Consider the following 24,518-nt stretch of genomic DNA (forward strand, 5'->3'; position numbering starts at 1 on the left):
GTATGTGTAATCTGGAGAAAGGGAGCTATTTGTTTGGAAACTTTCACAAACTCATGGCATATTTACTGTGCATTCTTATAACGATGATGAATAATAATAATCTCTGAATTTTACACTTAGTTCAACTTTGACCACATTTAATGATTATGGGAGTGATTTCATAGCATTATTAGATGTTACGAAATCAAATATATATTAACATTCAACGCGAGTGTCACGACAAACTTTAACCTCATAGCGACATTAAAGTACGTTCTCTAGAATTACATGATTTACGGAAGGTATTATTTCCTGGTCTGACCCTGCACGTTAAAACACTACATATTATGATATTATGATATAATGCATGCTTGAGAATGATCTGTACAACAATACCCCAGATAACCACAAGGTTAACCCTACTAAAACACCACCGCCCCCAGGTTGAGCCAGACCGAGAGTTCATGTTGCTACCTAGCACGATACAAGAAGTGAAGCTGCTCTACGAACCTACAGACACAGGTTCCAAGAATTACATGGTAAACGTAGTGGACACTAAGAACAGAGTTGTAGTTGAACGGTGGATGGTGCACACCAACGCTAACTTACCAGTCGTCAGTAAAACTTACGAGATCCCCACCATAAACACAGTCAGTCCGACCCACAAGAACATTTCCTTCACCAACCCGTACAGTACGAGCAAGACTTTCAGGTTGAAGTGTAACAAGCCGGAGCTGGTAAAGTTCAGGGAGGAGGAGCTGGTGGTGGCTAGTAAGGAGAGTGTTAATATAGGTCTGATACTCTCGCCTCTGGCTCTCTCCCATTCTAATTACATACTCGTATTCGTTAACGATGTTCAACAAAAATGTGAGGAATGTTTTGCCTTGAGAATTGGGTGATCTTAAGGACGGGATTGAAGGGAAATAGTGCTTTCAGAAAGACTGGATGAACTGATATCAATTATTGAGGGTACAGAGGTACTGGGTAGCGTCAACACTCAGCCAACTTTTGAAAATGGATTAAAGATCCCGGAAATACTGTGGTGTAGCATTGTTGCTGACTGCTTTAAAAGATCTCGAGACTCATGAAAACAGGAATTTGAAACTGGTTTAAACGCTGTTATAAATCAATATCTATTAGAAGTTGAAAATAAAACAGAAATAAATTTAATAATTACAAAAATAAAAATAAGTTGGCTAAATTTCCCGGAATACGCCGGGATAATACCACATTGAAGAGGTGACGTCATTATTACGTCACGGTAACACACAAATATTCGGCACTTTTGGTAAAGACCGGGGTAAATTTAAAATTAGATACATATCTTATGCTTAGAACACGTAACACTTATTAGATAATATATCTGGAGCAAAAGATCCCTGACTTCTGAGCTTTGATGGAATGACATTATGAGTTAGAGTGTCGTTTGATCAAGTGAAACGGGGTGAATTCGATCGGAAAATAACAAAATCTGTTTTTAGAAATGATTGTTTCAAAGCTCAGTCATCTTGGATTCGTACATTACAAACACAATAATATGATAAAATCTAGGGTATTATAATGATAACTATTACACGTGTGTTCCTGTTAAAAAGTAAATAGGTTTGTCTTTCGAACTGGTTTTAAACTCGTCTCTGAACCGGAATCTCCAGTTCTCCTCGAGATCGAGCCGTAGGATTTCCTCCCTTAATTCTTCTCGATCTGACAGGGTGGAATGTTTTAAAATTTGCGAGATTTTTGAGTGCTTAGTTTGCTGCTAACTGTTTTTAGATTGACTACTATTTTTGACGGATTTTGATTAAAATTTCCCGGGAAACTTGACGTATTATCTCTGGTTTTTAATGATCATGACTTTGAAAAGGCTTTACTGTTGAAGTTTTATGCACAGTGTTCAGCTAGATGTTTTCTATGTTATATTATGTTCATGACTTATATTTTACATTAATTAACATGACAGTATGTATACAGTGTACACAAAATAACGAAATATCATTTTAAATTATATGTAACAACGTGTTCAATATCTATTTGTACATCAACTGTAATTATGATTATTAAATTATTTATCTTCTTAATTAAAGATATAGTGTTTTACTTTGATCTCTTACCTCTTGCGATTACACATAATTTAGCGCCCTTCACAAAGTTAAGCCCCTTTAGCTGCTGAGGGTTTAGCCTCTGTGCTGAGAAATATAGTAGTAATCCGCCAAACTTAGTCTCTGACTCTAACTTCGGGATGTTCTGAAGAATTGAAATTAGCTTCAGTAAGAAACAGATAGAAGGATATACACTGACTTTAACTAATAGAAGTCACAACCACTTCGTCCATGACTATCAGTATCAAACATATGTTTTGTTCCTGGGTCGGTGATATTTCATGGCTAATGAAAATTTCAGCAAACTACCAATTATTTCAAAGTTCATCTATGAGCACTATCTTACCCTTAACCTTGGCCTTAACCTGAACAACAAATGCTAATAATTGACCTCTTCAAGACATTACCTGTGATAGAGTTGATACGGTGGAGACTTTGCTCCCCAGACTAAAATAACAATCTATCTGTAGAATGGGCAGACCTGGATCCGTCGTCTTGAACAGGATCTCTGCAGCTCCCTGGAACAGGAAACACCTGATCGGGCAAACCAGGTTAGTAATAGTTTTAAATAAAAAAAATTGGATTTAAGTCATAATTCTGTCACCGCAGAACAGATTACTAAAAAACAGTATCAGTTTGGATGCGTTTATAAATAAGGTTCCAATCTGTGCTTGGTGGCTCCTGCCCCTAAATCCCCTTGTTTTACAATATTCTAACATGACGTCATGCATGTTCCGACTTCCCCTAAACTACTCCCTCAAAATGTGACGTCATTTGTGTAAGATCCCGTTAACATATTTTAAAGTTCTTCAAACGATAATTATAATTACACCAACAAATTTACTGCGTCACATCTATAACATATTGGCAGTATAAACACTAGAGAGTTCACTGTCCTTCCGCTAAATCACCAGGACACACAAAGTCTCTTGAAAGTCTATGAAGTCTTGAAAAAAGACGTTAACTAATTACTTACTCTAATAGATAGTGTGATGGGACGGGAAGCACGAACGTCTCCGCTTTATCTGGCATGGTTATCAGCTTTGTGACCTGTAAGATGAAGTGTGAGGGTACTGATAGTTAGATTGTTAGGTAGTGAGAGTGCACCTGTAACGGCCAGGTGGTGGTGGTGCTCTGTAACCATCTGGTGCACGACCACCCACCCCTCAGTAGACTAGACTCCTAGTCCCACAGGGAGTGCGGCCCAATTTGTTCCGTCGCCTCCCTACTGTAGTGTAATGGCCTAGACTGGGATTCTAAGCGGATAATGTCCTCCTGTAAACTAGAACAGAGCAGCACTGCTGATTTCAGCCCAAAGGTTTGACTTTCTCAAAGGAGTTTTCTGCCTGAATTAGATGCGGGATCTGGCCGAATCTTTCTCAACACATGGCACCACAATAACCACAATGAAACAGGGCTCTTCAGACTTAAATTGACTTTACCAATTCATAAACTATAGCATAGTACAAAAAGTATGCATCAAGTACACCACGTGATCAGCTACTCAATAATAAGTCTCGTGTTAAAGTATATCACAGTATAAAGCAGCTAGATAGACCTACCCCTATTGTGTCGTCTGCCGGGTTGTATACTGATAGTGGTAACACCTTTTCAGGGAGGATGAAGTTCTCACCTCCTGATTTTAGGTAACGTAACTGAAATGGAAGGCGTTGAGAGGCTGGGGATATAGACTATTTGTTAATATAGCGAACTAAACTTAACACGTCATTAATAGGCTATTGATTGATATTAACTTGGAAAATTAAGGCAAATTATCGAACGACTTTTGAAACCCCCTCGGTTTTCTGTTCGAACTTATAAAGTAGAAGCCCTAGGGATTACAAATTGAAGTCGTTATGACTCAATCGGGTTTTCTGTTTGATGTTTTAACAATATCTCAATTCCCGGCCTCACCTGAACTTGAAAGATATTAAATCGGCAGGTAGTAAGGCCGCTGAAGTTGGCGAGCTTGTAAAACTCGAACCCATCGTTCATGTATCTGTCCCTGTTAAAGTCCATCCCTTTCGTCAGGTCAACGTTGATGAGCTGTAACGAGTTGGTATACCCCCTGAAGTAAGAGCTGTTAGCATGTCTAGTTGTCTCGCGATCACCACCACAGCAACACGTCCCTTTTTTACCAGGCAAGATACATTTTTCTAGCTTCTCGGTCTAAATTGTCTAAATTTTTGGTCTATTTTCTACAAATAATAGCGTTAGATATGTTGGAGAAGTACGCTAGGTCGCTAGAGTAGACTAGTAGACCCACCTATCGAAGCAGTGCGGGTGTTTCATGTTCATGCCCCAGTGGGAGGCGTAGAGGGCGGCGTATTTTGCAACCTCGGGCGTCTTCTCTATGTGGCACAGCACTTTGTACAACGAGACGCCTTTTACTGATCTGAAAAAAGGGAAAATATAAGATTCCTGGAGTTTATGTTAGTGACCGGTGTGAAATTATCAAGCATCGCATATTCCCCCTGACAGATGTGTTATCACACTAAATCACACGTTTTGGCACACTGGATCACACGTTTTATCACACGTTTTGGCACACTAAAACACACATGAGTGCTCAATTACCTTATTTTCTGATTATCAGTCGCACATTTGGTCATGGTCCACGTAGCACAGTTGTCCTCCATCACCGCCACGAACGGCCACATGGGTCGCTCAGACTTTCGGCTCTGTTCATACCGGTAATTCTGTTCCGCGAACTTTTTGATCCAGTACCTGTATACCTGTGGTGGTGGAAAACGTTTTTATTACGTGTTGTTCTTTATTTAACAGCTGTGTGAAATGGGGAAATTAAAATTTGAAATATTATATCATTGACGATGATACCGCTTCATCGGTGTCGTGGGTTACTAGTTGGTTTGTCACATATAGCCAATTCATAATAAGATAAACGGTAATAGGCCGTTAGGCTTTCAAAGTTTGATGTCTTTAGTTGGTGCAGGGAGGGGGGCCGTGTGGAAGGACTAATTGCCAATTCATTAGAATAATATTCGCATATGGCACTATGTGAGATCAAGACTAATCCACCACCAATCATCGGGTGGTCATACAATTTAGATAAATAAAATTCACAGTGCAGCTAATAACATAAATTGTAATAACAGGAGGTCTCACAAAGGGAGAGGGTGATGGACTCAAAGGTGCTCCAATCCCCGAGCCGTCACATCTGTTAATGGCTTGTTCGATCCCTAATTCAGGAGCTGTTCTTACTATAGAAACAGTTGGTGATATAGCTGATTGGCAAGGCTAGGAGCATGTCCTACGTCAGGTCTCCTATGACCTGGTATGTGTTGAACCTGATGGTTATGAGGGGTCGGCGGAGGGGAGTTTAAAGTGGTGTGGGGGCGGCGAGGTCGGGGCGGCTGAAAGACAGGGACTAAAGAGCAGGGGGATGTGGAGCCAGGCTGCTGCCTCGTTAATCGGTACACCTAATTTACAGGTTTAACTCACGACCTGCCCAGCTCGCCCATACAATCTGCGGAGAGGCTCAGGTAATGGATTGGGCGGGTGACCAGCGGCCTGGCTAACGTACCGCTCTACTAGCAAGCCGCTCTACTAGCGAGCCCCGGCTAATGTCCGCCGTGTGTCCGGCCCGGGTCAGAGGTTCGGACAAACTTCACATAGCGCAAATAGCTCACTCGTATGCAATCCTGGTGGGGGAGTACGAGGGTGCTGGGATAGAGGACTAACACTCCGTATAACTGAGCTGTCTTACTCAACCCCTCTTAGAGCAGGACAGAGTGACCACATCGGCCTGTTAGCGCGGAACAATGATCTGACCGCTCAACATCTTACTCTTACAGTAAATGTTACAGAATATGACAAAACTAATGCCGAAACCACACTGAAAGTTAACCTGGCTCATGAAAAGCAATAATGAAATGTAACAACTTACACCGAATCCTTGGCTCTCTGCAGACTCTGGGAGAACCATGATGATATGATTGGTCCACTTGGTGATGTAAAGGTCCATGTCTGTTTTCGTTACAACAACTATGTGTGTATGTGATACTCCTTCCAGCGTATGATGTAGGTTTAACAGCGCTGCAATAATGTTACCTGTGAGCTCAAGACTTACAAATACCTACTTGAAACTTTCTTGTTGTGCTTACAATCGTAGATTCTTAAAATAAAGTTCACAAATAGAATGAAAATTATTATATTACTTATCTATACCACGTGTCATGATATAATTTTCAATAATTATCTAATGCATAATATATCATCACGACAGGAAAAAAAATATCCCCTAGACGTGTACGCAGTTAACAAAGCCCCAAAAGTAAGTATAGACTATAGACCTCCCCCCTCGTCAGCCTCCCCCCACCTAGTACTATAGTACCAGCGCCTACCTATATCATGTCTGCCTCGACTAGGTGTAAATATAGGGGAGTTGATTGTACCATCGTCTGCCACATCCGATATCACCAGCGACTGCAGATAACCCTGAGAGTCCACTGATATGAAGAACTTGTTCAGGTGATCGTCAGGGATGAAGAACATTATCTCTTCCCCGTGCAGCTTGTAGATAAAAGCGTTCCGCTGTCCGGAGCCCATGCGATAAGTGTTGCAGGTGTCGCAGAAGTGGTAGGAGCTGTGCGCTGTTAGTTGGGTGAACTGCACGTTAACCACGTCTCCCCGCGTCACTCCGCTGAAATCCTTCTGCTCCGTCGTCATGGACTGAGACTTGATGGTGGTGTAGGTAGGCCAAGTTCGGAACTCTGATGCAGGCTCTTCCTCCGAGTCACGTGGGTCCCGGACTGATAACACCTGGTAGCCAGAGTTTGATTAGTTGATGAAAAGCATTTAGTTAGCTCGCGCACATTAACATCGTTTTCAGAACGTTGTGGCAAAAAAACGGACATTTCACGCTAGAAAAGCAGCATTTTTGCTGCAGTTCGGTGGTTTTTCAAGGTTGAGTAATAATACCTGGACTTCCTGTTGCTGCTTGAGAAACTGCTGGACTAGTCCAAGGAACTGGAACACAGCTCCGGTTTTGCCGATCTGCTTGGGTCCACTGAGCAGCATACGGCGGGGGTGAGTCCTGGTGGCTCCGGTTGTGTCCAGTGCCTCCATGTCGGACAGGGAGACCAGGAACTCTCTGAAATATAGGGTAACTGTCAATCATATGTACCGGGGAGTTGTTTCGCGAAAGTGGAACATTTGAAGCCCTACCGGCCTGTATGAACGACTCTAAGGTTTTGCCGAGGCGGTCACACTCATAATTCAAGGTTCTTTGGTGCAATGCCGACCACGGAGGAGAAGGGAAAGGAGAAAAGGAGTGGACTACAGACCTGTAGTAACGAGACTGTTCAGGAGAGGAAGAGGATGGTTTCAGGAGGGGTCTCTGTCTTTGTAACCACTTGCAGTTCAGGTGTGGAATCATTATCAAACTCCGACCTGGTAAGTCGCTGTCTTCGAAAAACGGTAAGACCTGAGGGTGATTCCAGTTAGTGTCAACTTGAAAAGACATTCTACTTTTAGACGATAGGCGGTTTTAAGAGCCCATTTTCCAGACGTGTGCCTTTTTCTTCACAAATTTCAATAGCTTAAGTCTAGATTAATTAAAAGCAGCACTTTCATTTCATCTGGGCGGAATTTTTATTGCCCGAGAAATCAGAGCGAATTATTCTCCAATGAGCCATTTAACATTGACCTATGAAGAACCTGTGAAGTAGGTCAGGTCGCCTAGTGACACACTTCACTGGTCGCCTAGCGACACACTTTACTAGGTAACCGTGCAGGTGGTCCGATCAAGTCTGCTCGAACCAACCACCCAGTCTATTTGCCGAACTCTTTTGTCGGGGAATTAGCAGGTCGTATTAACTGCTCTTTGAGCTAATTAGCACAGTGATAGAGCTGCTTCCTACCCCCTCCCTTATTGGGCCAGCTCATGCTGTCGGGAGCTGGTTCACTGCTCAAATTAAAGGGCAAACAGCCCCCTTCTCAACGGGCTGTGTTTTGTTGAATTAAAAAGATATGAGTTTAGGGTGCGAGCCTTGTGGTTCTGCACTCCCTCCTGCGTCTAACAGGGTCCGGAAGATACCGTTTATAAACTGTTCAAGTGTCAATTGGCAGGTAGGTTTATTTTAATATCTGCTTAATTTTTAGTGGCTCGTATATTCACAACACACGAGCCGTACAATTTTTACCTAGTTCAAGGAAGCCTTTATCAGAAGGCGTTAAAGTAAAAACAAAATAATGCACACGATATATATTAGTATATTGGGAGTTTAAAAGGTAAAACGGCTTCAAAAATAGCTTTGATCTAATGTATTTATGGAAATTTATCCTCACCTGGGACGGAACAAGACATCTAGGTCTGATGAAAAGGGCCTCCATGGGTGCACTGTAGCCGTACAGGTTACCAATCTCCTGTTCCAGAATAGTTCTGCTCTGAGTGACGGTGTAGAAGGCCCTCATGTCATAGTACCGCATCGAGCTGGAGGAATAAAGCTGTCACGTGACATATCACAAGACATGGGGTTAGAGTGTAGTTACTGTGGGATTAGCGGGATAGCGGTTACTTGTAGAGGTGGACTGTAATCAGTTTTACAACATCAGATAGGGACGGTCGTCCTGACTTAAATGACCGAGTTCTCAGATCAGACTTACCTTCCGATGCTAATTTCGATGTTTGAAGAGTTATGAATTTTAGTGTGCTCTGTGGCTGTTAGACACAAATCTAGAGTTAATGATGCCGGCCAGCTCAAATGAATCCTAAATTTTGATAGTTGACGATCCCTAACTGTATATGTAATTTGGTAATACTCCTAAACTCAAAGGACTTGTCATCGGCTCCACTTTTTAATGAAATCGCGCCTAACTAAGTCTACTACGTTTTTATTTAGTAGAATTAGTATCCCGATCTCTTAGCGTGACGGTGCAGGGGAGGATGACCGTTCAAATGCGACATTCAACAAGCTTCTTTCACTCATCACCGTGAACATGCATTTTTCCGGACTTTGGCAGTCGAGCGAGACAAAGGACATGGGACACGGTACCTGTCACTTTCAAGACAGTTGCTGCCACACATTCTAGTCATAACCTGTCACGAAACATACTTTACCGTGGGTACCGATCATTTGGCAAAGCTGGACTGCACCACGTGGTGATCTGGTCTTCCACAAGCCATTTAAAATTTGGGGAATCCGTCACCGAGTCTTATTCAACACATTCTTAGGGGAAGATCAAAACAACTAAACTCTGAGCTCCAATTACCTAAATCTACAGATTCTACACTGTGTCTTACACCAATTCCCACTGATAAATACACCAGCTACCTTGTTTTTCTACAGAAAAAAACAGTAAGTTAGCTGCAAATATCTGATTGTGATACGTTGTAAATGATAGTATTTGAACCCACTTACCAAGGGAAGGTATCTCCAGATCTGATAGCCCCAGTTCTGATGACCAGACAAGGAAGATTGGCAAGGTGTTCAGGTCTGCAAGGCCTCCACTCATCACTCCGTCCCTCCTGGCAATGCCTGATCGGGGAGCGTGGGATATAGGAGGGGGCCGCTTGTTTTAACTTCTATATTGTTATCGGGTTTATTCAATATGATTCACATTCCTCCAGACCGTTAACAAATAAGAAATTACCGTACGTGTGATAATTTGACATGAATGGTTTGTTTAGTCAGGTCTACCTTAGCCTCCAGAGGAAGTAGTCGTCAATGTCGTAGAAATTCCTGCCAGTGTCTAGGATAACTGCAAACCTGTAGGTCAGACCCAGGCTGTCTCGCACCAGTGATATCCTGGGAAAATTTGCAAGTTTTAACAAATCGACTGGTTATCTAGAGATTAGCCCACTCTTACTGTCTAAATAAAAGATTATTGTATTTGGGAGTCCATTACTTATGGGACCCCGGTTGCCCCCTTATCAGTACTACTGTCTCTCATTTCGCAAATTTCCCTGCCCTTCCAGGAGACTTACCTCTCGTGGGCCAGACGGCCGAGCTTTTCACTGGCTATTCTGAGAACCACCATTACTCCGTGCCCAGAAGGGTTCTTGAGTGGGGTCTCTATCAGCTCGTGCACTACCTGGGGGGAGGTAGTGGGTTACGGACAATACTGAACAGTACTTAGCGGTCACGGGATTCTTTAAAGTTAATTCCTTGTTAAACTAGCCCGGCTATTAGTTAAAACATGTAATAAAACATGTAATAATGGCAGTTATTCCGAAATGTAAATTTTCCAGCTCACAACTAGAATACGGCATGAAATATAACACGACCCTCACTGCTCACGGACCTGCATGGTTTCGGTAGTTGTGAAGCTCTCTGCGAAGTTTACACTGCACACGCAAACCATGGCTGCTGAATAGTGCCGGGTCAGGATGTTTACCCGGCAACTTACTGGTTTTGACTGCTGATCACTGGTAGGGAGAGTTAGAGTTAATAACCAATATCACCCAGGATTATATTGGTTAAAACAAGCAAATATTGAATCGAGTCAGCCCTTGGACGAGCAGATGATAATTAAAAATATCTTTCTAAAGAAGTTATAGCCCCTATTTAATCATAATCTTGTTTCAAACCTGATCATTTTCTTGACCACCATCCTATCAAATGTAGCGTCTGCTCTAATCAAAGGAGACTGTGCGACATCGTCTCGGCCGTTCTTATAGAACTGTAACAATCGGTTATCGGTTATCAGCAAATTATGGTTTATTATTAAAATCTGACCTAAGTTCTAGTACCAGCCCAAAAATATGCAACAATCTGAATATCATGAGACTTTGTAACCCCTAAATTATCAAAGAATATCCTGACAAAAAGTGTCTAGTTTGTAAGTAGTAGGGGAAATTTGCAACAAAAGTGCAGGATAACTGCTCGTTTCGTGACCTCCTTACATTCCTGAAAGTCTTCCAAATAACCAACCTCAAGACCACAGTACTGTTCGGGAATACTGGACCAGTAGACCTCGTTCTTTAGAGGCAGGTCCATGGAGACCATGCTAGCAATGGACTGGAGACAGTAGGGTGTAGCTGTTACTTGGACCACTATGATGTTAGTAGCTAGTAAAACTCTCTTGTTATTCACCCATTCCTGTCCTGTACCATCTGTAGTAAGAGATCATTAGAAGTTTGCAATTTTGTGGACTCCTTATCCAACAAAGTTGGTCTGGTGGTAGCAAAATAGCATTAGATTACTGGAATATATAAAAGTGTTTTCTCAGACTATTCCAATCCTTCATTATAGACCCCGGACTTACCGTTGGTTTGAATGTGAGCATCATCGTGGACCAGTATACAAAGTGTGTTCTTGGTTTGTTCAGCCTTTTCTAGAAACTTCTCAAACTTATCACTCTGGTCACTATCACCTGCAATTGGTTACAACCTGTGAACCTATCGTTAAGAGCGTCTCTTCCGAACTTATCTGGCTTGCAGATATTCAGCCTGTATTGAGCTGGCCACAGATTTCCAGGGTCACATTTAGGAAGCTTCTTGAAAGATATTTATCGAAAAGAAAGCAAGTTATTTATATCGCCACGCTCGGGTGATGGTGGTGCGGGAGTTACATACCTTTGAACACATACTGCTCGACTGTGGCGAAGTCTGGTGCATCCTCTATTGAGAGTGCTTGAAGGAGTTCCGAATGCAGAACTCGTTCCACTGTCTGAACGTAACTCGAGTAGAAGGGAGCTGTTATAAACCCTACATTTATCTGAGGATAAGGGAGATGTTATAAACTTATAAACCCTGCATTTATCTGAGCAGAGAGATGTTATAAACCCTACATTATTATCTGAGAAGGAGGGAGCTGTAATAATTCTAAAATTCATCTTAGAAGAATCGGATGTCATGAGCGAAAGTTTTAATAAAACTGGACGTCATCGGAATCTGAGGAATTACTTAATCTAATCTAATGTTGTCATTTTTAGACCACTCTTTGTTAGGATTATAACGGACTGTTAATATTATCACGGCCGAGTGATGAGGTTATTTCCGGAGCGGATTAAACTAGGTATTTTATGGTATTTTATGGTACATATTTCGTGATATTTGGTGGTATTTAATGGTCCGACCCATCTATTGATCCCAACTAAGGAGCAGGCTGGTCTCGTTTGTCACATTTTAATTTGATTCTGACGTGTTGTCATCGACAGTACTGAAAGGAGATTTGACCCACTTTGATTTGATGAGAATAATTAAGACAAGGCCTGGGCCTAATCTTATTGGCTATTTAATTCCTTCTTCGAACGGTTTAATTAAAATCAAATTAAAGGAATTGATCTGTCCATTATCTTATCGGACCGGGCACGAATTTGTCAATAAATAGCAATTGAATTATTTTCCTTTAATTAGCCGGAATTACAGAACTTGCCAAACCTTAGTAAATTGAGAGAGGTCAAGATTGGATGATTTGTTTCCGATCGCTCGGAAAGTAGAAAAGAGCTGTTCTCCAACTTGGATTTGTTCTGCTGTCACGTTCCTGTTAGTGTTATAACAGATCATGTCAGTATTCAACGGGGAATTCCAATAAATTCTTTTACGAAAAGTCAGAAAACTGGTAAATATTTGCTTCAAAATCAACGCTGGGCTATTCCGACAAAGTGAGGAGAGCCATTTTAAAAGTTATATAGAAATACTGTCTACCATGGTAAATGCGTTTAGCACTAAACACTACTCAGTTATTGACTACATGCATTACCTCAAGGAACATAACACAATAGTGTCCACAATAACGGACAGCTCAGGCTTCAGGTTTACGATCGCTTCTTTCTTCATGACTTGGTGGGCGCTCTTGAACGGTGACTGGAACTTCCCCCCTAAGCTAATGAACGACAACTTCATTAAGTTATACTTTAAATTATACCGTGCACAATGAGCAGCACAAAAACAGTTTCCTCAGCATAACATTTTATTAATAATAATTACGTGGTAGAAATATCTAGAATATTTGAAATTCCATGTGCTTGGCCCGCGGCTCAAAGATAAGAACTCACCCTGATCGGAACTGTTTTAACATGAGTAGGAGCTCGTCAGCGTTTCCAAAGGACACGCTCAGCGGGGAAGAGCACGTGGCTTTAATGTCCTTCCTGCTTTCCTGGACCACATCTATCTCCTCCTCTATCTCTTCTTCCTCATCTGGAACAGGACTGGTGACGTCACGAAACAGTGATGGTGACGTCATACTGGTGACGTCACTGAACGGTGATGACGTCAGCATTTCACTGGTATATCCTCGGAGTTTCAACAACAAATTGAGACGAAATATCATACCTGATAGGTCATCATCCTCGGCCAGTTCGTCACCAACAGACCAGACCAGAGAACACAGGTGTCCTGGACCACTCACTATCACTACAAACTCCGGCTGCCAGAACTTCTCGTTCTAAGGAATGGTGGTTAAGACTCGAGATGTAAATTTCGGTATGAATCCCTTTCATTGTCGTTTTACTGGGATAGAAAATAATAAAAGCTGATCAATCAATTATTATTAAGCACTTTTAAACAGACCAATTACCTGAATAACGAAGGTGAAGACGGGTATTCTGCTCTCATCCGTCTGTTTCTTACTCTTGATGTTGTTATAAGCCATGTCAATCCCGTCAGTCAGGTTGCTACAGAAGGTAACATCTAACTTGCCGTTGGAACAGGAGCTGACAAGCCTAGCCAAGCTAGCTATTTGAGACTGAGAGTAGGTGTCACCTCTCAGCGCCAGATCAGCTGTAACGTTAGAGTTCAGCTCCCGTGTGGCGGAGTCTATGAAGGCATCAGCATCCTCTCTTCTTATTGGGGTGTCCGGGAGGAGAGAAGCGAAGTAGTGGATAGCTAGGAGGGTCGGGAGATGGGGGGATTGCATGTTGTACACACTCGTTCGTTCTAGACCTGAGCAGGGGCGCTTTTTAAAATGGTCCTTTTGGGGTGGTCTCCTTACTTGCAGTAAACTTTAAGATCATTTCAAACTTAAAAGATTCATTCTAATTATCATAATATTGTTTAATCATAGCATTTGCTTACCTCCATCGTAGACGAAAGTGCCTTGCAACAACAAGCAGACGGGTAACATCTTGCTAGTGTTCGAGAGGACGGGGATATCCTTCTGACAGACCATGATGATAGGGAGTGCTATGTCAGTAGGTGTGTTGTGTTTGATTGGATCCGGTAGGATTGACGGTGTAGATACTGAAATAAATTCATTATCAGCCTCCTGATCGATCATTGACCTGTTGGGAGCAGGTGGTGACAGGGTTGGCATGTGTTTGAAAGTGTAATGCTCTGCCTGCCGAAAAGTCTATAATTTCTAGGGAACTCAAAATATCATAATTCATATTAGATGACTAACTTTCCCCTGGGTCCAATCCTTCCCAGCAGATTTTCTTTGACGGCGGTGGAAGTCCAAAGGAGGAGTAAACTGTGCTTTGAGGGAGCTGTAATAAAGGAGGAGGTGAGTACAATGTGGCACTTTTAAACGTGCTGGTAAGTTAGTACACTTAGAGTGGAGCACCTCGGCCCCTTCTGTTTACTCTTAGATTACCAGTCCGCTCCTGGCATTCCCTCCTTAGTCGATAAGGGGGTCCCATCATTAGCCCCTTATCATTAATAACATATTCACTTAACTTATTATGGAAATTTTTTGGTGCACTTGCAAGTCAGGGATTCTATTTAGAGGACGGTAAATGAGTTTACCTGCGTCGGAAGGGAGATCTGAAGACAAGGTACGCTGAGATGTGGTCCGAAGACGCTGGGGGAGCCGGGGAGGATGTCCAGGAAACTGCTTGCTCGTGATCGTCTCCGAGTCTCCGGCAGCACTGAGCGAGACAGTTCAGTTAGTTTACTGTACCGTAGGATTAGTCCGACATATTTAACCTACTGTAGGGTGGATTATGTGCAAACAGATGTGTAATATACAACAAAACCTGAGAAAACTAGATCTTACTGTCTCGTTTCACAGTTCTATAAGAACTACCTTTCCAGCCTAAAGGTTTTCCGCGTATGAGCTCTCCATTACTCGTAGTCTCGATGTAGTACTTCAAATGTTTCTGTTTCTTGGGCTGGGTCGCTAGTTTCAGGTTTATGTGGTGTGAGAATTCTGTGAAAAACCGGAATCTTCTTCCACATCCAACGCAATCCCCGACAAATCCCTGAAACATGCAGGCGTTTAGTCCCTCATAATTGGTTACCCGTCTCATTACACCCAGCTATAGGTTTATTATAGACTGAAATATGGGTTTTATTTTGACGAAACATTCCCGTTTGCTAATGACCCTCAAGGTCGTTACCACGAGTTGTGTGATAGCTCAATGTAGGAGGCTCATAGATGGTTACTAGCATATTCTTGTATGAGGCAAGCAGCACACACACACACGCGACACTATCAGTAGTAACGAGCCCGTACAGTCTCGCTTCTGTGGTACGTCTAGGATTCCTTACAACACCCCGTGAAGCACTACACAGGCAGAAGAATAACTATTTCATTTGTCAAATCTAGACACGGGACTTGTAATGTTCTAGGTGACTGGTCGCCCGACTAAATGCTAATAGTCCCCTGATCAGCGTCCTTCTTACAGGTCAACAATAGTCAATAGCTGTCATCTTACTAAAAGTACTGGCGATCTTTTAAAATAGTTGATATCTAGGAATATGCTGATCTAAAGTTTTTATTTACATGACATATTAGTATAGTGATTTTTGATATAAGTCGGGATTTTTAAGAATAATAATGGTCAGGATTGAATCTCCGATAATTTAGGAACACTATGCCGTCACGCATGTACGGTACAGGAAGTTAATAGTTTAATGGTGACGAATCTTACAGTTCGAACAAACGACCTTGACGATCTAACGATAACATTTTTGTCAAATATTTCAAACTTAAAAGCATGCAGAATTAAAAGGCAACAGTTAACAAATTTCTTATGCTGATGATTTAAATCACCCACCCATCAATAATCACCCGTTTATCACCAACCTGAGACGCTCGTCCTTCCTCATCTGGAAGATAGGATCTGTCCACCACTGCTAAGAGCGTAGTAGCTCCCAACTGAGGCGACCTTGCTCCCACTAAAACGAAACCGTTCGGGCGGTTTATCTGAAAAATATTGGCAGGTTAACTTATGGTATTTCATCTTCACGTCACTACCAATAGATGTGGATTCTGGTGGGGAGATGAGGCATATTCGTTCACCTTAAAATTGACAGGTGATCAAACACGTTATCAATCTATGCAATTATACCATAGAATAATTGGGAGGTGATGCACATTTCACACCATACATTTCCTTGCTCTTCAAGGTAAACAAATATGCCTCTCTACCAGAATCCACATCTATACATTAGTCTTTTGAGAAATTACGAAGATATTGATCGACAATATCCCCAATGACAAATTGCAGCAAAGATATGTTTTTCAGTCCTATAATCATTAAGAATGGTTCAATAATGCAATGTCTGATAAAATTAAGTCCGATCTTTAGGGCAGTTAAAACAGACACCATGCAGCAGAAATCATGATTTCTTGCAAAATCTTACATTAAGATTGAAATTGATAATTACCTGAAATCCTTTGTTGGACAGAAAGTTGAATCTAATCTCTCTGCCATCCTGACACCGACCTGCAGAGTAAGGTTAAAGTTAGAGTTGGGATTAAGACACTCACTGATTAAGACACAGCTAAGAGAGTCGCTACTTGTATACCACAGGTCGTTAGCTGGTGGTTACGTCTAACTGCGTTCTAGCGGGCAGACAGCACACTCAACTCCCCGTCCCTTATCTCCCTACCGCGCGCTACTTCACCAGTTGTAAGGTTTAAAGTTCCGGGATGCTACAGAGATGATAAACACCCAGCTGCTCGAGCAGGGACCCCCGTGAGATACTGGTAACATTTACCGGGTATCCCAGAGTGGACAGCCGTACCAGGAGCTATCCTAATGACACTGGTCTGTTTTTATAGCCATGGCACTGGTGACGCAGCAAGGTACTTTTAACACTTATATTGTCCCCTACACCGACCCAACTTGATTAACGAAGCCTTACGCCTCGAAACTCATGTACCGTGAAGTAATTATAATCGCAAAAATAACAACCCTAGAATCAGCCAGACTCTAATTTATGGGATTGTTTAAAAAAGATTCCATTACAGCAAAAAGAAATGACAGTCTATTAAAAAGATCTAAAGGAACCCTTACCAATATCAGAGCATCCCATCTCGCTGAAGGAACTGCTACTGAAGGAGGGTGGTGTCACCATCGTCAAGCTCACGGGACTAGAACCTGAGAATGTGATGTTAGAAGCTGTGGAGGTGATGTTAGAAACTGGGGAGGTGATTTTGGAAACTGGGGAGGTGATTTTAGAAGCTGGGAATGTGATTTTACAAGCTGGAGATGCTGCATACCATGAGCAGCGAACTAGAACCGACGTACAGTTTAACAGATAAGGAGAGAACTGTCAAGTGCAATCGCTCTGTACACCTAGCAACTAGTACTCGACTGTTCTGTGCAACCGGCTGGATTGGTAGCCAGTAAACTGGAAACAATTGCCGTGTTTAACCTTATCTTCTCCCAGTACAGTGTTAAAACAGCTTATTGTTGCGTCAAGTTAATCGAAAATTGATACTTTGGCGACTTGATCAGGTTATATTCATTGGCCCGAACCTGATAAAAACAGACGAGTGCAGTTCTTTTAAAAATACGTAAACCATTACCTGACATTCTAGAAGCATGTGAAGCGGGTGAAGAAGGCGAGGAATCTCCTCCTCTTTTTGACTGTAGCCTCTTCTCGGGGGTTCCTGTGTCTGAAATGGTGAGTTCTCGTGATCCGGACGTTATTCCACCGAGCAGGGCCGACTGTAGCAACATGACAGACGGAACCAGCACCAACTCACCAGTACGCTCAACTCAACTGTTTAAAGAAGCTGAAACCAACCAAGGACGTACTTGACATACAAAGCCCGCTGCTTTCTTTTGTAATTCTGGGGAAGTCATACTGGGCAGGACTCAACACATCATATCGTTACTATCGTGTCTTATTGTTAAAACAGTGCAAGCTCTCGGAGACCTCCGATAATTGTTTCATATCAGCACATACTTTCCACGACACTCCGGGCCACAGTTCACCAGACATAGTGACAGGATCCGTAGTTGGTTTGACAGCACACACGGTACAATTAGCGCACATCCACCTTACTTTCATCATCATCACTACTACTGGCACTGTTAGGACACTTGCAGCGAGGCAGCCATGCGGCAAACAGGCTTAACAACACACACTTTCAGTTAAACTAACATTATGTGATGGGGTTTTAACGTAAACAAGCAGTAATTACACCTGACTCCAGCGTAAACACTCAGTAAATGCAGGTAGTCACTTTTAACGAAAACAATCAGTTACCGATACTCAAGTGCCGTACTCACTTCAAGCATTCACAAACGATAAATGATACTCATTTTAAAGGTAAAAGACAGTCATTTCTACTGTCTTTAAACGTAGACAAACATACAAAAGTAATTGCTACTCACTTTAAAGATGGCGATCACTAAACAGTAAACAGTAAACAGTACTAATTAAAAGAACAGTAATTGATAATGGCACAAAACAGCAAATAGTAATTGGGTTTTGGTACTCACTTGCCATTGATACAGGGGTAGAGAAGTGTCGAATGTTATCAATAGTGGTGGGCAGATACAGCCTGGGCAGCGGCTCCATAAATCCAGATACACTTAACATGCAGAACACTCCTAGACAGAGCAAACGTTACAACCAATAGTACTATCAAACACAAGTTAAAATAAATGGGGGAGGTTTAAAAAATAATGGGGAGAGAGAGGTTTAAAATTGAGTGTCAAACACGTGAACGACAGTGCAGAAGTTGTGGACATGTCAGCCTTAAAACGGTGGTCAGCCCTAATTCGAGTAGTGGGGATACAGATCGGATAATTGCAGACCTGTTTTAACACTTAGGACACATTGGACCACCCTATCAATGGTCTATTATAACGCGGCACTTGTAGACCAATGTTTCAAGTTAGAACATGACCAGGTTTCCACTGAACGTTACTGAAGAACTGCCGGGAAATTAATGACCTGGACATGACTTGCAGGCAGCGTGAGAGGGTGAGGAAGAAGACAATTCAAATCTGTAATAATTGGATAACAATGTCATTAACAGGATAGGCCGCTATCGCTAAAATCATTATTACTTTATTGAGAGGCTTATTCGATATATCAAAATCATAATTGTTATCCACAGTAAATAGGCACTGCCACCAACCCTGTTAATTAGATTTGGTTTTAACAAAGTTTAGCCGGAGGCTATTGCAGATAAGCCTGGTCTCTCAAGTACCAGACTTTCTCTCTCATTCAGTCTGTATTTTCATTGTGAACTTGGTGTCATGTTTTTTAATTCATTATCAATATTTTACCCCCTATACTCTCTGATCTCAAATAGGAACGAACTTTAAAATCACGTTATTGGACAGCGGAATCTACGATTACGATAAAATTGTGCGGTGAAGTCATGACTGTACCTGTACCTGGGACCCCAGACCTTGTGCTCGTGAAAGTAAATCGCAACTTATCGGTTCACGAGCCTTTAATCAGGATTCTAAATATCAGTAACCGGCTAAATTCCATAATTAGAGGCTCCCACCTCAACATGAACAACCAATTATCTGTGAAAACCGTACAAGAACAAAAAGTACTAGCTACTATTAAACGTCACTACAAAGCGGAAGACGGGACGACGATCAGAACAACTCCGATTCAAAGGTTGGCGGGGGATTATAATTTTATTCTGCTGCTCAATCGGCTCACCTTGTTGAAGAGAACTCGTAGGACAAGCCGCCAGTTGAGCCGCGCAACCAAACGAAGTACATCGAAAATATTATGACCGTTTCACGCAACCTAACACATGATATATGGAGCAAGTAGGACGGCCCACATCTGAATATATAGCCGTGTTGGGCACTTCTCTTTTGACTCATTATCACTACTGCTTACTTTTTTAGTAGTGTGATCTGTGGTGCAGGGGCTGTGTGGGGTGTGGAGCTGTGCAACGCCGCCCTCTTCAAAGGGAGCCTAACTCCCTTCTTGCTTCCGTTATGTGGTCTATCATACTGTCATGTGACCAAATCCAGCCACTCGTAGGGTGGAACACACAGCGAAACTGTCAACTTAATTCAATAATGCTAACTAAGTTTATTATTAATCTATCGAGTATAATTCCGTTTATTAAGGGTGTATTGTTTAGGAAAAAGGGCTAGAAATTGCCTGTTTGTGTTAAACCATTAAGCCGCATATTTGATGTGTCGGTAACTTAATGAAACAAATCAATGAGAACCGCTTTTACCCCGACCTTTAGCAAAGCAACTCTTAAATTGTGTCCCCTTCTTTGATTTAAGATCTTATTTGATCATTAAACATCATGTTAAAAATGAAAGATAATCAAAACTGAGAAACCAGACCGATGGCTCTTAAATCACTCATATTTTACGTTCAACAAAGAACCTTCAGAGAATTGATAGTGAGAAAATGAATCTTACAATTAAGAAGGAGTCACGCAGCTTTGCTCGGAGTACGAGTCACGCAACTCTGGTCGAGGTCTAACTTTAGATCACATGAGGTGCTACTCCAATTGTATACTCTTAGGCTTGGCTCTAGACTCTGTCCTGAGTACCTTTCACCAGATACTGAACGTCAGGTTTCTCTCACCATTTTAAATTTTTGTCTTTCCCTTTGAGCATTACAACATCTGAACGTGGCCAGTCCCTCGCACCTCCCTATGGACTACTTTGTACCTTTGAGATGACTATTGAGACTGGTTGGACGGACCCTAGGAAGGTTCTCAAGTGCCAAATAATCAATCATTAGTACGAGAGTGGAGGGGGAGAGGATTGTGCAGTCGGGGCTATGACTTTCAGCCAGGATTCGGAGCATGACAACGAGTTTTAAAACGACTGAGGTACTCTGGAATCTCGAGAATTACTACAACTTCATACTCAAGTATTTTAACTCTACACGTCTCAAGATCTCGAGTGTTTTAAAAGTGAAACAAAATACCAAACTGTAAAAAGTAACAAGGCAAGTGGCAACCCTAATCTTTGATTTAATATGTGTAAGCAATGATAAGCGAGACTAGCAGTTCGAGCTACTTTACCAAAGTCAAAACACGCCCTAAAAACCCTGTTATTATCGCTGGCTAGATCCCTTTTTGACAGGCGGTAGAATTATTTTGATCCAGCTGGCATAAGACGGTAGCATAGTAATTTGTATCGGACAAGATGGGAGTGAGAGGGTGATGGCTTCAGATGAGCTGGTAGCGAGTAGGACGAACAGACCCACTGAGGATTATAACAACCCGCGGGGCGCCCTCTTTATTTTATCGGATCCTTGGTCCCAAGTGGCGTCACCCCTAATTGCTATGGAGCGGTTGAAGGATGAGCCGGGTCTTTCGGAGCGGCCAGGTCCTGAATGGGCTCAGGTTAACAAGGTGGACGCTAGCTGCTATAGAACAACATTTGTCGGCGTGAATTGTTATGATGGTTGCTCGCTGTGGAGTGTGGCGACTCCCATTGTACCTCCCCTCTAGTACCACTTGTTAGACTATGTGTAGAGACCCTCTAAATGCCAGGGCTATGTTACAGTCTTTCGGAACTGTTCACACGTTTGTTTGTTATTAGATAATCATATGCGAGCTCAGATCACTACTCTCACTACCAATGAGCCTGTAATTCACAGGGTCGGTATTTTCACACTCGCCCTGGGCATGCAACAACTCTCAGCTGCAGCTGAACTCTCGCCGCTGCTGAACTACGGAAACTTTAACCTGGCATCGCTCGACATGGCTTTAAATTCGTTGCTAATTTTACGTCGGAATTACAAAAAAGTTGGGCAACTGTACAAGTATAACGACTAGCTGTTCTAAAGATGCCGTCGCCCAGAACAAGAGCAAAAGTAGCAGCTGATAGTCAGTCGCGGAGCTAAGTATTTGAAACTAATTACAACTGGTCGCATATCAAAGGTGTTCGGGCAAGGTCGAGTTTAGAAAGCAAGAATTTAGAATTCTGACCATCAAATGTCAACACGGTAGATTAATGCCAGAGGTGTTGATCATGGGCTTCATTTGAATAATAGCAGATCATTAATGCAGTACAAGTTTGTCGTATGAGATGTGGTAGAGGGGGTACTGGTAGCAGGCCGTGCTAGGTCATAACTAGCCGAGTGGAAGCAGTACAGTGACCATACGGTCCATTAGTCAGTGGTCCGTGTCTTCGCAGTACCCCTTATCAAATGTCAGACCGCTTCTCACAGCAGAGCTGCTACTCTTTGAAATCGGCTCACTCAAGGTAAACAACAGGTAACAAGTGGAACTGACTAACACTAGTAAGCAGCTAATAACGTGTTGGTCATTGCCCGGTAGTGAGGTGGAAGTAGCCGGGTAGTGAGCTCTCAGAGTGTGCTAAAGCAACCGGGCACGCGGGTCATCACAATACGCGCAAAAAACTACACTCACGTATAAATATATCAGTGTGATGATAAGCCCATCAAAATTACAAATATTAGATCAAAAACTACTCCTTCTAGTGGACAGTTTTACAATCTAATAACTCCGCTATTAACTAATTGTCCGCACCACGCGGTCCAAGGTTTGACCTGGTGGTACGACCTGATCTTAGATCTACAGTCAGATCATACTCGTTAACTGCTCTCTATAATATAGCGGATAGGGAGGTGTCCGTGTCAGTGAGGGAGGTGTAATGAGTTAATATGGAGCGTCCTGCCTCTCAGCTCCTGCCTCCCAGATCCGGCCAGCTCTATTACGGTAAATGTAATGCTGGACTCCTTCCATTCTGGAGGTTTAAAAAATGCAAGATCAGCTGAGGAAAATGACCGTCATCAGAAAAAAGCGACGGAGATATTGAAATGTTAGTCCCGAATAGCACTAGAACTGCTTAACCGTAGCGCGGGACCGAGGCAGCAATACAAATTTATTTGACTGTATAAAACTAGGTACTTATATATAAGTAGCAGGGGAAACCTGTGAGTTACCCCCATAGTAGGAACTAGACGCAATGCAGGACAGTAATAGATAGTCCATTAGAACCTCCACACACCTATCATAGCCGGTGGGGGAAACCAGGCAAGAAAGGAAACTAATTTGTTGCTGGAGAGCGCGGGGTGACCCACCCCCAACCCCCAGTCTCATATCTCACGGTCCATTGACTTGGCCGGGTCTCTAAACGACCCGTACCCTCGCGCTCTCGGCTGCACGGCAACAGGACCTGTTAAACACCCAAACTGTTCAACACTACACACCATCACAGCGTGAGTTACCCCTACTCCCAATTTTCTTCCTGGGTTCTGGAACTTCTAACTGTATGGTGAGGAAGTTTAACACAGGTTGCGAAATAATCACGTAGAATAACTTTGCGGAGTTGAGAGATGACACCAAGAGCCGGCATGCACTAGCTTTAAACTAGCTTTAATTTTGTGGCTAAAAGAGAGGAGATGGAAGGGTATTGGAGGAGTTTAACGCTTTGCAAGTACCGAACACAACTGTTATAAAGTATATATGACTTCTGGGCACTGAATTTCAATTGAGCATGGTTTGGTTCTTCAACATGTTTGTCTAGACAAGTCTTGACTTCCAAAATGCTGTCTTTTTAGAAACATTTAATCTTAAAGCCATATTTCTGAACCACCTTTCTCATTCTGATAGAAAATCCACTTTATACTATACAAATCAATAAATCTACGTATTACTCTAACATACGTCATCACGAATCGGAACAATAGTCATAACTATACTTAATACTACTACTATAACTATACTACTACTAATATTTCAATCAGGAAGTTTCCAATTAAATACTACTAGTATGCTTATGATTATAGTTTCAATTAACACATTTTATAGATGATTTATTCATTTATTCAATTGCATGCTATGTATTGTATTTCAGTATATCTTTACCCATAAAGGGTTTGACCGTTGGGAGCGGTATCAAAAAAAATTAAATACTATCGCTCAAACCCTGAATTCAATATCCTAGCCAAACTTTCCTGTACTAGTTAGTATGAACAACTTTAGGCGAGCTCGTATCTGGGACTGATCATAGTCTTAATGGGGCAATATATTGGATAAGTAAGGAGTTATCTCATGAAATTGTATTTAGTGCCTACTAACTTTCTATCTTTTTAAGTTCCTGTTTGCTTTCCGTTTCATCAGAATTATGTATCAGCCGTCTTAAGTAGTTGGCGTGTAAGTTCAGGCAAGCGAATAGCAAGGTATTACATCGTGAATAACTCTAATTTCAAGGTCATATGTTACAACTAGCTGCCATAATTCCTCCCAGAGTTGTGACGCCTGTAATAGCCCCTTTGTGCTAAGGACTGTGTGTGCCACTCTGTCATTTCATATTTTATATCAAAGCAAAGGAAAAGTGCAACGTTAGCTACAAGACGAGTACTTATGTCTTTTGTGTGAA

At 42.1% G+C, this 24,518-nt stretch overlaps 2 protein-coding genes across 5 annotated transcripts in view; one reads left to right on the top strand and one right to left on the bottom strand.

The window, feature by feature from the left end:
- LOC134811182 (nephrocystin-4-like) overlaps nucleotides 1-2,056 on the top strand; it is a 41,865-nt gene extending 39,809 nt beyond the window's left edge. For 2 of the 3 annotated variants that reach the window (XM_063817939.1, XM_063817948.1), the window contains one exon: nucleotides 423-2,056. In XM_063817939.1, coding sequence (XP_063674009.1) covers nucleotides 423-878 — 456 coding nt within the window. In that variant the 3' untranslated portion in view covers nucleotides 879-2,056. The remainder of the gene's footprint in view (nucleotides 1-422) is intronic. The other variant, XM_063817932.1, reaches the window with a different exon arrangement.
- On the bottom strand, nucleotides 1,077-18,766 carry LOC134811168 (GREB1-like protein). Of its 2 annotated transcripts, none has more exons than XM_063817922.1 (35): nucleotides 18,660-18,766; nucleotides 17,738-17,827; nucleotides 17,223-17,306; nucleotides 16,591-16,649; nucleotides 16,007-16,126; nucleotides 15,005-15,179; nucleotides 14,725-14,846; nucleotides 14,381-14,465; nucleotides 14,056-14,220; nucleotides 13,559-13,923; nucleotides 13,315-13,426; nucleotides 13,038-13,179; nucleotides 12,743-12,865; nucleotides 12,421-12,523; nucleotides 11,614-11,755; nucleotides 11,304-11,411; nucleotides 10,970-11,151; nucleotides 10,627-10,718; nucleotides 10,341-10,464; nucleotides 10,024-10,130; nucleotides 9,737-9,844; nucleotides 9,458-9,574; nucleotides 8,385-8,529; nucleotides 7,382-7,521; nucleotides 7,017-7,188; nucleotides 6,440-6,857; nucleotides 5,983-6,131; nucleotides 4,653-4,810; nucleotides 4,342-4,470; nucleotides 3,990-4,143; nucleotides 3,638-3,730; nucleotides 3,052-3,125; nucleotides 2,483-2,609; nucleotides 2,088-2,220; nucleotides 1,077-1,680 (listed from the first exon to the last, which is right to left on the bottom strand). In XM_063817922.1, exons 1-35 carry the CDS (start codon nucleotides 18,757-18,759, stop codon nucleotides 1,550-1,552), a joined length of 4,848 nt encoding a protein of 1,615 aa, XP_063673992.1. In that variant the 5' UTR covers nucleotides 18,760-18,766; the 3' UTR covers nucleotides 1,077-1,549. The 2 variants fall into 2 exon arrangements, with proteins under 2 accessions (XP_063673992.1, XP_063673983.1); XM_063817913.1 differs by having other exon boundaries at nucleotides 14,975-15,179.
- Between the last annotated feature and the right edge of the window lie 5,752 nt (nucleotides 18,767-24,518).

This window comes from Bolinopsis microptera, chromosome 1 (genome assembly GCF_026151205.1).
Source record: "Bolinopsis microptera isolate Bmic1 chromosome 1, MBARI_Bmic_1.0, whole genome shotgun sequence".
In the NCBI taxonomy this organism is placed as follows: domain Eukaryota; kingdom Metazoa; phylum Ctenophora; class Tentaculata; order Lobata; family Bolinopsidae; genus Bolinopsis; species Bolinopsis microptera.

What these genes read in the sequence shown, in the direction of transcription:
- LOC134811168 (XM_063817913.1), bottom strand. Translation starts at nt 18,759, where the DNA reads ATGTTAAGTGTATCTGGATTTATGGAGCCGCTGCCCAGGCTGTATCTG. An exon ending in TAGAACTGTGAAACGAGACA is followed by an intron (nt 14,847 to 14,974) that starts GTAAGATCTAGT and finishes TGTCTCGCTCAG; the next exon opens with TGCTGCCGGAGACTCGGAGA. An exon ending in CACCCGCACTGCTTCGATAG is followed by an intron (nt 4,144 to 4,341) that starts GTGGGTCTACTA and finishes CTCTTACTTCAG; the next exon opens with GGGGTATACCAACTCGTTAC.